This window comes from Eulemur rufifrons, chromosome 7 (assembly GCF_041146395.1).
Source record: "Eulemur rufifrons isolate Redbay chromosome 7, OSU_ERuf_1, whole genome shotgun sequence".
In the NCBI taxonomy this organism is placed as follows: Eukaryota; Metazoa; Chordata; class Mammalia; order Primates; family Lemuridae; genus Eulemur; species Eulemur rufifrons.
Genome location: NC_090989.1, coordinates 171,052,366 through 171,065,588, shown reverse-complemented (window position 1 = coordinate 171,065,588; position 13,223 = coordinate 171,052,366). Strand labels below are relative to the sequence as shown.

Sequence of the window (13,223 nt, the reverse complement as noted above, 5' to 3'; positions counted from 1 at the left end):
CACAGAAATAAGTGCATGAATATACAAGAATGTTTACTACAGCATGTTTGCAATAGTAAAAAACTGAAACAACCTAAAAGGCCATCCGCCGGGACCTTGCTAAATAAATTAAGTTATGCCCAAAAAATGGATTTCTACAAAGCCTTTAAAAGGATGAGGTTGATCTGTACTTACTGGCACAGAAACATATATTAGTTTCTTAAATTAATCAAGTAAACTATAGAATATATGCTATATAATCCCACCTTTTCAAAAAATGTGCAACTATTCATGCTTGCATACTTGGAAGTCTGGAAGCATACACACTAAATTGCTAGAAGTTATCACCTCTATGCAAAAAGACTCAGGATAAGGAACATTATTACTACCTTGTTAATTTTTATACTGCTCAAATTTTGTGATGAATATTCCAAATACATAAAAGTCATTCAAAATTAATAGTCCCCCCTCAAAAAAAAAAAAAAAAACCCACCTAATTCACTGGTAGCACCTAATACACAGCAACCACTCACAAAGAGCAATAAGAACCTCAGCCCACGGCCCCTCAGCTACCTCCTCGGCAGCTTCATGCTGCACACTCCTAGAGACCTTAGGGCTTCATCCAATGCGACCACTCTGTTTCCCCAACATGTCCTGAAACTTCTCATTTCTGTGCGTCTGCTTAGGTTTTTCTTTCAGCCTGGAATGCTCTCCTTATCCCCATCTCCTGCCTCTTGCAGGCAGCAGGCCACTTCCCCATCCTGCCACCACTCACACACACACACAAACACACACACACACACCCCTGCCAAAATCCTCTTCATTCTTAAGGCTGCAACCAAATACCACTCCTCATGAGGCCTTTCTCAATCTCCCAGTCAAAACTAAATGCTCCTTCCTTGACTCCACCATATAATGTTTCTATCTCACTTATCATACTAACCATCCTGTCTGACATTAAGATTCTTCAGAGCAGAAGCCAGCTCAGTCACCTTCATCTTCCTAAATATCTAACCCATGGCCTCATTCATATGTGGCAGTGCTTCTCAAATAGAATACGAGATAATACTTTATAAAAAAAATTAAATGTTCAGAAGAAAAATGACAGTAAATCTCTGTTTAATTGTCTCTGTTCTGGTTTGCCACAGCACTTCTGACAACTAAAAGCCAGTGCTATCTGTCTGCCGCTGTTCTTAGCATTCCCCAGCCACACTGACAGCTCTGTGGTATAGTGACTTCTCCAGAAATCCTCTGTTGATCATCACCTCCTAACGGAAAGGCCTGTGTAGGTTCACTTGTGTTTAGTAAAGCTATTCTCAGGATGCAATAATGGTTCTGGAATTTGACTTGACTATTACTTAATTTCACCAGAAATTCTTTCAGATTAAATATTGCCTAAGAACACAGCTTTGGTATCAGGCAGACCGCTTCAGTCTCAACTCAGTCTCCTTAGGAAAGCTATTTAACCTCTCTAAGCCTGTATTTCCTCATGCATGCAAAAGGGGAAAACAGCGCTTATACTTCATAAAGTTTTAAAGAATTCAATAAAGTTAAATGAGAACTACATACAATAAGATGAATCTATTATATACTTAGCAAAATGCCTAACCCTTAATCAATTATCAATAAATATGAACTATTATTTTTAGAATGATTAATGTTACTATAAATATCCTTCAAAGTTTGCTGATGCCAATCTTGACATGCCAATATTAGAAACCATGCAAGACTAAAGAGTACTTTACCACAGACTGAAGATTACATTCATATATTAAACTCAATTAATAAATTCATATATTAAAATCTGTAAATTCAAGTTTTTCATTAGCAATAATGAATTAAAAAGCTCTCCTCAAATTCTGCTCCTGGACAAGAATCACCCACGGACTGACTCAACAGAAAACCAAATCATGCCATGCATGGCAGGAACAATTCAGCATCACCTTCAAAAACTTAAGAGAAATACTAGTGTTCAAATTGCTTTATGATCCTTGTATTTGAACTTATGTGTTAGTTTTTTTAAAAAGATTACAAATAGTACTTTTGACTTCAGCTATGAAAAAAATTGCAAAAGCACATGTCAAAGTGCTCAGTAAACAGTTAAGTTTTATTACCATTTGAAATTCCACAATTATTGTTTCTCTTTTTAACAACTGCCTCCTACTACACTATAACCTCATGACGGCAGGGGCCATATCTTTGAGGTATTATACACCAAATACCAGAGCAAAGGCCAAAAAATATATCTGGTTAAAATAGGTAGAAAATGGCCAGGCGCGGTGGCTCACACCTGTAATCCTAGCACTCTGGGAGGCCGAGGCGGGAGGATTGTTTGAGCTCTGGAGTTCGAGACCAGCCTGAGCAAGAGCGAGACCCCGTCTCTACTATAAATAGAAAGAAATTATGTGGACAGCTAAAAATATATATATATAGATAGATAGAAAGATAGAAAAATAAGCCAGGCATGGTGGCACACGCCCGTAGTCCCAACTACTCGGGAGGCTGAGGCAGGAGGATTGCTTGAGCCCAGGAGTTTGAGGATGCTGTGAGCTAGGCTGACGCCACGGCACTCTAGCCCAGGCAACAGAGTGAGACTCTGTCTCAAAAAAAAAAAAAAAAAATCAAATCTTAAGCAAATGTGAAGTTTATCTCTTGTATCAAGCAGAACTTTCTGCTATTTAGTTATTTGATATATATGCTCTGCTAATAAAACCAGTAAGTCTAACAAGTGATAGAACTTATAAGCTTAGCTTTTAATACCAAGCAGTATATTTAATGTAGACTGTTGGCAGACGACCATATAAAGGGGATATGTGCAATTTTCCTTTTTATTGTACCTGATCCAGTTTTGCTTCAGATATTACCAATAAACAATCTCTCTTTTTTTTACTTTATCTGCCCCATAAGAACATATTCAAGTTTAATTTAGCTCAAAAATGTTTGTGGAATGCAAGCACAAGCCTCGGGTTGGGTGATAAATGAGAACCCCCAAAATAATATATATAGAAAAAATTAGCCGGGCATGATGGTGCATGCCTGTAGTCCCAGCTACTCGGAAGGCTGAGGCAGTAGGATCGCTTAAGCCCAGGAGTTTGAGGTTGCTGTGAGCTAGGCTGACGCCACGGCACTCTAGCCCGGACAACAGAGTGAGACTCTGCTTCAAAAAAAAAAAAAAAAAACACCAAACCAAACAGGTAGAAGATAACTGATTTGAGGAAGTAGGGTAATTGTGGGTTTAACTTTTATCTTTCCTTTATTTGGCACTTCATTAATGCTTTTCAAATTTTGTCTGTATAATAAAAATTTAATATTTAAAGCAACTTGCAACATGTAGCATTAGGATTTGGAAATGGTAACAAAAGCACATTAAAAGTCATTTACAGCTAAATATCAAATACTAAAACTTTCCAAGTATCTTTTTTTTTTTCTTTTTTTTGGAGACAGTCTCACTCTTTTGCCCAGGCTAGAGTGCAGTGGTGTCATCATAGTTCACAGCAACTTCAAACTCCTGGGCTCAAACTATCCTCCTGCCTCAGTTTCCCACGTAGCTGGGTCTTAAGGCACATGCCACCATGCCTGGCCAATTTTTTTTTTTTTTTGTAGATACAAGGTCTCCCTATTGCCTAGGTTGGTTTTGAACTCCAGACCTCAAGTGATCCTCCCGCCTCAGCCTCCTAGAGGGCTAGGATTACACATGTGAGCCACTGCACCCAGCCCCCTAGTATCTCTTAAATTGAAAGAAAAATGAGAAAGAAAAGGTAGTGCCACCTCGTGGTATTGGAGATGCACTAGAAATGCCTCCTTCGCAGCAGTGGTTCCCAGCTGTGGTCCTCAGAGGACTGGTGGTCTCCAAGGGTGCCTTGCATGCTTCACTGGCTGATCAAAATTTGGAATATACTTGTGTTTCAATAATTTCCTGCTCAACACAAAAGCAAACAAAAAAACGAAGACTTGCTCACTCTGACATAAATGCCAAAAAGAAACAAGTCACACAAAGCAACCCTGAGAAAGAGGAACATAGTTTCCAATTTCTTATAAATTTGGAACAATGCTTTCTCATCAGATACTATTAATAACTTTCTTTTATTCCAAAATAAAAACTAGGAGGCCACTATCCAGAAAAGTTCTGAGGCAAAAACAAAAGAACAAAACAAAAAACCTCCTTTAGGCCAGGCGCGGTGGCTCACGCCTGTAATCCTAGCACTCTGGGAGGCAGAGGTGGATCGTTTGAGCTCAGGAGTTCGAGACCAGCCTCAGCAAGAGCAAGACCCCGTCTCTACCAAAAATAGAAAGAAATTATATGGACAACTAAAAATATATACAGAAAAAATGAGCCGGGCATGGTGGTGCACACCTGTAGTCCCAGCTACTCGGGAGGCTGATACAGGAGGATCACTTGAGTCCAGGAGTTTGAGGTTGCTGTGAGCTAGGCTGTCGCCTAGGCACTCTAGCCCGGGCAACAGAGTGAGACTCTGTCTCAAAAAATAAAGGAAAAAAAAAAAAAAAAACCTCCTTTAGCAGTATATCCATACCATTCCCCTCAAGGCTCCTTCTGCCAGTGGCTCTCAGCAGAAGAGCAGGCAGGTCCAGTGAGAAGACTCAACATGAGTGTTATGAAAAGCTCCCCAGGTGACATCACCACCCTGCCTTTTCAAAACCACCTAAGGAAAAAAAACTGTAAGTGATCCTCACTTTACATAATATCAACACACATGAATTTCAGCTACTACAGTTTATTGAAATGACATGAATCTCCCAACAACGTGGATCAATTTTCAGTTACCACAGTATATTAACTGTAATTATCTGCACAAAGTACAAACCTCACCACTCCTTGCTCTCAGTCTACAAATCACAATGCAAATAACCGAAATTACTGCCTGTTACTCAGTTCATGCACGGACAGCAAAGCATGTAGCTGTGTTACCTACCCATTTCCCAGTAATAGAGTCACATGACATTTTACAAATATAGATAAGCAAGAGAGAACCGACAAAGATGAAAGTGCAGCAAAAAAATTAAAAGCGATAAGACTGAAAGTGAAGTTAAAATTGAACATAAATGGTGTTATGGAAGAAATAGTTGACCATGAAATATTGACACCACTATCACTAATCTAAATACACAACCAGGGGAAATAGGTGAAAGCAAACTTATCAACATAAATGAGGAAAGTGGCTGTGATTAAAAGAATGAAGATGCCCCAGAAGTTATGCCAGCAAAAAATCTTCACATTAAAGGAACTCTCACAGATATTTCACAAGACTAAAAGCACAAAAAAGAAAATGTTGGAAGGTGATCCAGACTGAGAAAGCAGTAGGACAACTTGCCAAGGCATAAAAAGATACTTGCTCTGTATCATAAGTTACACGACAAAAAGGCAAGTAATGTTTGAATGACTTTAAGTTTTTAAAAAATAAGCTCTTAATGTTTCTAATGTTTTAAATCAGTGTACTAATATTAGCCTTACAATTTTTCCCCTATATATTTACAACCAACAGTAAGAGTGTTTTTAATGTTTTGACAAAAATTCTTAAGGTTCTGAAATAATAATTTTCCCCATCTATTAAGATCATTCTGCAGTTTCAGCTTACAGTCATTTTTATAGTCCTAAAACTACCAATCAAATCAAGAACTGCCTGTATTTTACACTGCATAGCACCCAAACTGCCAAAGTTTTTTTTTTTTTTTAAACCTGTAACCTCATGCTTATTAAAAGTCAACTGTAGCAGGGATGTTTTTGGTTTAAGTCAAAAGCCAGGCGAACAAATGAACTACAGGATTAATGAAAGAGTGAAGTACTAAAAAGGGAAAGAGAATCAGGCAGCAAGGAAAGAGATATGATTGAAGGGTATGCTATTTAAAAAAAAAAAAAAAACTCGAGTTTTTTTGTATTAAAAAAATTGGAAAAAGAAAATGTAATCGTACCATCAAAAATGCTTGGTGTTATTTTGGGGTATTTCAATCCCACTTTTTTTTAATGAACAGTATAGTATTTTTTTTTTTTAACATAGCTTTAATTAGGCACAAACATACATATATATATACACAATGTTGTGTTTGTTCTCTTAATTTTATTTCATAAGCATTCTCCAGGTAATTATAGTACATTCCCTTCACAAGCATTGGGTTTTGTGTGGTGGTGTTTTTTTTTTTTTCTTTTAGAGATAGAGTCTTGCTATGTTGCCCAGGGTGGCCTCCTCCTGCCTCAGCCTCCGGAGTAGCTGAGATTACAAGCATGCACCAACAAGCGCTATTTTTAATGGCTCCAGACTAGTCTAAGAAATGGAGTTCCCATTGTTTACCTAATCCTTTCCTTTTTGTTCCATGTTTAAATGATTTCCTTTTGTCTCCACTGAGTTAAATGTTATGAACATCTTTAGGTTGTTAACACTTAGTTCCAACTGCTTTCCTAGAAGTATCCACTGATCACTGTACTCTTTGAGGTTTTTGGGGTTTTTTTTCCTAAAGAGCCTGCTCTATGTTCCAAATGAAAACTAACACCCTAGAAGCTCTCCCCTTATTCAACTCTACACCCCTTCTATCCTCTTCATGAAGCTTTAGGAATAGAGCATTTCAAAGTATGCTACTTGCCAAGCTCTGTACTGCATGTTTAACGTTATCTCATTTAATCTTTAGAACTCAAGTTTGTCAAGACTTCAGCAACCATTTAGGCCTTTCATTCATTCATTCATTCAAGGAGCAGTGGTGAATGCTTACAAAGTGCCAAGCACTGGTAACACAATAGTAACCAAACAGAATTCCCTCAGGAGCTGTCACTCTGCCTCAAAGGCACTCTAGACCTGCAGTCCCCAACTCTCAGCCTCAGCCTGGTACCAGTCTGTGGTCTGTTAGGAAACAGGCCGAGCATCACCACCTGAGCGCCAAGCATCACCACCTGAGCTCCAAGCATCACCACCTGAGCTCCGCACCACCCTCCTCCCCGCCCCCCACGACACCCCACCTCACTCACACCCCCACCCCCAGTCCGTGGAAAAGCTGTTTTCCATGAACTTGGTCCCTGGTGCCAGAAAGGATATGGACCACTGCTCCAGACCTTAAAAAGTAGCCACTCCGTTTCTGGACTACTTTGATAATAAAACCTCCCAATGGCTTCCATTACACTTCAAATAAAATCCAAATTCTTTTCCCTGGCCCACAATGCCTCACCTCAGCTGGCTTTGCCTACCTCTCCAATACCGTCCTCTGCCACACAACCCTTACCTCCTAGGCCTCGGCCACCACTCAAACATTCTAAGCAATTTCTGCCTGAGGATTCTCACATGCTGCTCCCCTTGACTAAACTTTCCCCGCTACTCATCAAAATGTCTAGCCCCTTCCCATCCTTTAGGTCTTGCCTTAAAGGTCACCTCACCTCTTCAATGGTCTTCCTTGGTCACTTCATGTAAAATAGGTTCTCCAATATTTCCCTACTCTCTACCATACCTTCAGTTCACTTCTTTCATAGTACTTATCATGTGCTACCTGTTTTATTTGTTGGCTTTTCTCCCCCTACTTGAGATGGGAATTGGTTTGCCACTGTATCTCCAAGGGCTACCACAGTGCCCAGTGGGCAGAATACACAGCAAATAAAACGTGCTAAATGAATGTTTTTCCTTGAGCTGGAATGAAATCTAATTTCTTGAAACTTCCACCTATTGATCCTAATTTTACCCTGTATAAATACATTGGAAAAAAGAATACTGTATGTGTATCGTACTTTAATAAAGTACATTTTAAACCCATTCTTTTGTTAACTCTAGCACTCACCTGTTTTTAGCAACTGCTACTGTTGCTGACTTCAGAGCTAGTTTCAAGAAGCAGTCAAAGGTATGGACTCCGAGGATACACCCCCTGGGTTAGAATATGATCCCTAACACTCTCACAAAATGGATCTCACTTATGTGATTTTAACACGTTATCTAACCTCTCTGTATCCCAGTTCCCTCACTTGGAAAAGCAGGATAAGACTTCAATTGTTTGTGAGAATTAAATGGAATAACGTATGTAAAGAGATTTCCCCAGTTACTGGCACAGGAATTTTAGTTGACAAAACTACAGCTATCTCACCAGTTAGACAGGAAAGCTTCTTGAAAGTGATAAATATATTTCTTTATATCTCTAAGACCTAGCTTATATCAGTCTCAACAAATCTAGATTTAAAACCATCATTCTACAAGTCTGGCTAAGGCACCCACCCCTTCCTTTCACATATTCCCATAACACCCTGCACCTAAGCCACCTGTTATTTATCCCAACAATCACTTTACTATTCTTTCACCAACAGCTGACCCTTGTGAGCAGGTCTGTCTTGTTCACCATGTTATCTCCAACATCTGCAACACCAAACATTGGATAATTACACGGATAAATGCCTCTAGACCTCCATTTGCCCTATAAGTGGCGTTTTAAAAAATATTTGCTTATTGTCCGCCTCTGCCAACTCCCCAACAATGAAAATGTAAGCAGCCAATCTGTTTTGTTCACTGCTGTAACTAATATTCTCTACTGGGCCTACCATAACAGAGGCTCCAAAATATTTGTTAAAGGATTTTTTTATCCTTGTTTTTTGGTTTTTGATGTTAAAACATGTTGATTCTCAGTTTTCTACGGAATTAACTACTAAGCCTGTCTACTGACTCCACAGCACTATTGATGAGCTATTTGTGCTCATCAATATTCCCCAAAGCCTAGGTTTGTGGGGGGGAAAAAGCAGACTAATTATGTACTGATTAATATATCATTTTCTAAGACTGAACAAAGATACAGCAAAAAGACAACCGTAGTCTTGGACAGAGGAGCTGTGGGCGATCTGAGCAAGGATTATTTTGTTTTGTTACAGGTATTTCCTTAATTCCCAAGTTCTCTGGAGCGATTACAGTATATAACGTGAAGAGTAATTACAATGAGTAGTGGAAACCTGCGGAAAACAATGAGTCAAGAACCCCTCGCTCCCCCGTCTCTCTCTCACACCTGGGCAGGACAGACAAAGGCCTTGATACCAGGCCAGGCGGCACCCTGGGATCCCCGCGCTCCCTCCCAGACCTGGATGCCAGTGACCCAAGGACAGTCCAGCGCGCAAAACCGGAAGAAAGCGCTAGTGCAGAGAAGCCCCCGCGGGCTCCAGGGCCGGATTCCGGAACTCCGAGCAACCCACCCCACCGTCCTGCACTCACCACCAGCGAGGCCATGAACCCTGGCTGGTCCATGGCCCAGTAGACCTACTCAAGGCTATAAATCGAGATTTAACAGACGCCGGTCACGTCCTCGTGCGCTGGGCGCCGCCATCTTGGAGGCGGAACCTGTATAGCCTGTACTTCTGGGACCACGTGACGTAGAACCACAACAACTGCACGTGCAACCCAGGGGAGCTGGGCCAGGAGTTCCGCCGGGAGGAGGGGCGGAGCCTGGGGGGGGCGGTGATCAAGCTAAATCTCGCGGCTTTTCTCTGCCTCTGTTTCCTGCCGCTGCCTTGTGCTGCAGCCAGATGGAGGAACTCTCGCGAGCAAATAAGCGTCGGCTGGGATCCAGAGGGAAGCTCTGCTGGGTGGGTTGGGTGATTGTAAAAGGCAAACACCCGCGGGAGAGCGTGGAGGGGCGGGACTGCTTTCAAGAGGCTCGGCCTGTGTTTTCTCATTATTCAGAATCCAAATCGGTTATTTCATTTTGGTTTATCTCTTGGTTTTAAAAGTACAAATTTTTTCTGAAGTTGTATTAACTCATTATCAGAGGTTATTAAATAAAAATATAGAAAAATACTTTTTAGTTTTCTTACTTAAGCTAAAAATTAGCATCCTCCACTTCTTACAGGCAGTTATTGCACTTAAAATTATTTACTTGTTCAGTTATTTACTTGTTTTGTCTTGTTCGCTGTTGCACCCGTGTGTACACCTTGAAGCACACGTTAAGTACTTAATAAAAGTTTCTTGGAGTGGACCTGTCTTTATGTTTTTTTAATATCTTCTAGCCTTCTACATATGTTAAGGGCCAACTGCATCTCAGACGTGGTGCTAGGTGACTGACAGACATTTTCTCATTTAATCCTTACACAAACCCTGTGCTGTCAGCACCACTACCATCCTCACTTTACAGAGGATCTTGATGCTCCAACGAGTTAAGTAACCAAAACTCAAAGCTACAATGAACATAGCAGACCAAGTATTGAAAATTTACTTCATGCCCTCATCATCTTTCCTCAAAACCCCCGCAGTAGTCTTAGCAGGCTTCTTGTCTAGCCTCTCTTCAATCCACCTTCTGTGACACTGCTACAATTATTCTTAGAATTATTCTTACTCTCTTGTAGATAAGATGATCTAGAAATGATTAGCAGAATAGCCTTAGGTGTTAGATGGGATTCAAATTCTGAGCTATCACTTACTGAGTTTGGTCATAACTTCTCTAAGATTGAGTTTTTTCCCCTGTAAAGTGAAGTTGATAGTAACTTATTAAGGTGGGAGTACTGTATAATAGATTAAATAAGACAATAAATTCAAATTCTTAGCCTAGTTCCTGGCTCGTAGGAAGTACTCCTTATAAATGATAGTAATATCACTTCCCTGCTGAAACAATAACCCTCTGGTGCCCATGGTAGAGAGTCCAGTTCTTAGCATGATACACACCTCTCAGCTGGTGTCTCCTGTCCCTCTTCCCACTGGCTGAACTACTCACAGACAGACACACTATCCACTTTCAAGCCTCCGCACTTTGCCCATGTTGTTCCCTGTACCCAGAATGCTTTTCCCTAGGCTGCCTATACAACATCAGTCCTCTCCTGTCTGCCATGTGGACCCCTCCACAGACCCTCTCAAAAACACACTAGTTTACTTCCTCCAGGCCAGCAGGAGAATCTGTGCTGCTGCTGCTGCTGTTTCTCTTTTAAGGGCTCATGTGATCCAATTAGGCCCACCCATGCAAAGGGTAGTAAATACATATGATGGAAGGAAAGCCAGATGAAAATTTTAAAAGGCCTGTTTGAAAGGCCAGTTTTCCCTTAAGTGATAGAATCAAGGGTACACTTTTCATGTGGCTTTATGTTTGCATTTCAAATTAGTGAGAAAAAAAAAGATGACTCTGTAAATTGTTTTGGGACAGTCAGCTAACCATATAGAAAAAATAATGTTTGATCTCCATCTTATACTTTGCCTTCAAAAACAGTTGTGTTAATTGACACAATTAAACTATTAAAATAATACTAGAAGAAAAAGGTAAACATTTTACAATTCTCAAGGTAAAGAAACAGGTTCTATGTGTGAAATTTTTTTTAACTGGGAAAAATATGTGCAGTGTATATGATAATATCAAACTTTTAATGTACAACTAGCTCCCATAAATCTATAAGAAAAACACTAATACAGTAATACCAATAGAAAAAAATAGGCAAAGATGCCAAAAAAAGAAATACATATAGCTAATGAGCATGTGAAAAATATTTTTAACACATTGACTGCCACACTAGAAAAAAAAATGTTTTTCCTTGGGGCCACAGTGTTTTATTATGAAAATAGAATAAAAACTTTGAAAACAAAACAATCCTTTCTAATGTAATGAAAAATTTGTTATTTTTTTATTGTTTTATTTGTGTGAGTTATATGTAACTTGAAAAATAGTTCTCATGGCTCCCAAGGTGAAGAGACATGTGAGTTACATATGCTTCACGAGGCCTTGGGCTCAAAACTAGCATGACTTAAATACAACTCACATGGCAGTTAATGTGTTAAACTCATGAATAATACTGAAATGAAAATTAAAACAACAATAAAATATATTTTTAAATATATCAAATAGGCAAAGATTTTCTTGAGAGGCAGAGTTACAGCAACTTTTCTTGTGAACAATATGGCAAGATGCAACAAAACCCTAAAAAACGTGATTTGTCCTCAACTATTCTACTTCTTGCATTGTACTCTGGGGTAATATTTAAGAAAATCCATAGAACTATGGCTACAAGGATATTCATTTCACTGTTTATCAATCAAAAATAAGAATTTATGCAATCAAGTATGTTCATTGGTGTGTGATGGAGATAATTTGATTCTAGTATTCATTTGTAGTTATTTAAAACCATGATGTAGAAGAATCTTTAATGATATAGAAAGATATTAAGCATAAAAATAGTTACACAGGAGCATAGCTTATGCTGAATTTTCTCATCATGCCCCAGCAAACCCATTCTCTACTTTCTCTGCCTTGTTCTCTGCCCCAGGGGGCTGACCCCTAGGAAAGAGTCTCTAGTTTACAGTTGGATTTGGCCAATGAAAGTCGTGGGCAGATCTGAGGATTGTTATTGGGGGAGAAAGAGGTCAGGGTATTTCTTCTCTGCTCCCTCCCTGCCTGCAGTCAGTTCTGACAGGGGTTGTGTCCCTCTGCAATAGTCTCCCCCTCTGTGACTCACCTCTCTTTGGCCTCTGGTAACATTTTCCTCCTGTTTCTGCTTCAGTTCTGGCAATGATAATGGCTTTCCACTGTTGTAAGCTCTGGCGTCCTCTTCATACCTTGTTAATTTTCTTCATGCTGCCCACAGTTCTTTCCAGAATCCTAATTGAGTGCCTTCTGTTTACTGCTAAAACTCTGGCTGACAAAAGACAATATAATCCAACTTTTGTAAATATGTACGTATTAGTTATCTATTGCTACATAACAAACTACCCCAACACTAGCAGCTTAAAACGAAGCACATTTATTACATCAGAGTTTCTGTGGGTCGGAAATCTGGATGAGGCTTAGCTGGGTCCTGCTGGCTCCAAGTCTCTCAGGAGACTGCAGTCATGCTGTCAGCTCGGGCTGCAGCTTCATCTGAAGGTACAAATGGGGGAGGATCCACTTCCAGGCTCACTAGCATGGGTATTAGCAGGAATCAGTTCCTCACAAGATGTTGGACTGAGGGGCTCAGTTCTCCACTCTCTGCTGACTGAAGCCCTCCCTCAGTTCCTTGGTACATGGGCGTCTCTATCTCGGAGCTTGCAACATGGCACCTGGCTTCCATCACAGTGAGGGAACAAGAGAGAGTGAGAGAATATCCAAGATAAAAATGACAGTCTTTTATATCCTAGTATCTGAGGTGACATCCCACCACTTTTGCCAGCCCACATGCAGAGGGAGTGGATTACACAAGAGCATGAGCATAAGGCAGCAGGAATCATTGGGGGTAATTTTAGAGGCAATATATACAAATGCACAGGAAAAATCTATACAATGACTGGCTATTTCTGGGTACGTTAAAAATTATCTGTCTGGGTTTTTTTTTT

At 40.0% G+C, this 13,223-nt stretch overlaps 1 protein-coding gene across 1 annotated transcript in view; it reads right to left on the bottom strand.

Annotated features, from left to right (window-relative positions):
* SLC25A26 (solute carrier family 25 member 26) overlaps window positions 1–9,268 on the bottom strand; it is a 138,406-nt gene extending 129,138 nt beyond the window's left edge. Inside the window, exon 1 of the mRNA XM_069476043.1 lies at window positions 9,156–9,268. Coding sequence (XP_069332144.1) covers window positions 9,156–9,188 — 33 coding nt within the window. The 5' untranslated portion in view covers window positions 9,189–9,268. The remainder of the gene's footprint in view (window positions 1–9,155) is intronic.
* Between the last annotated feature and the right edge of the window lie 3,955 nt (window positions 9,269–13,223).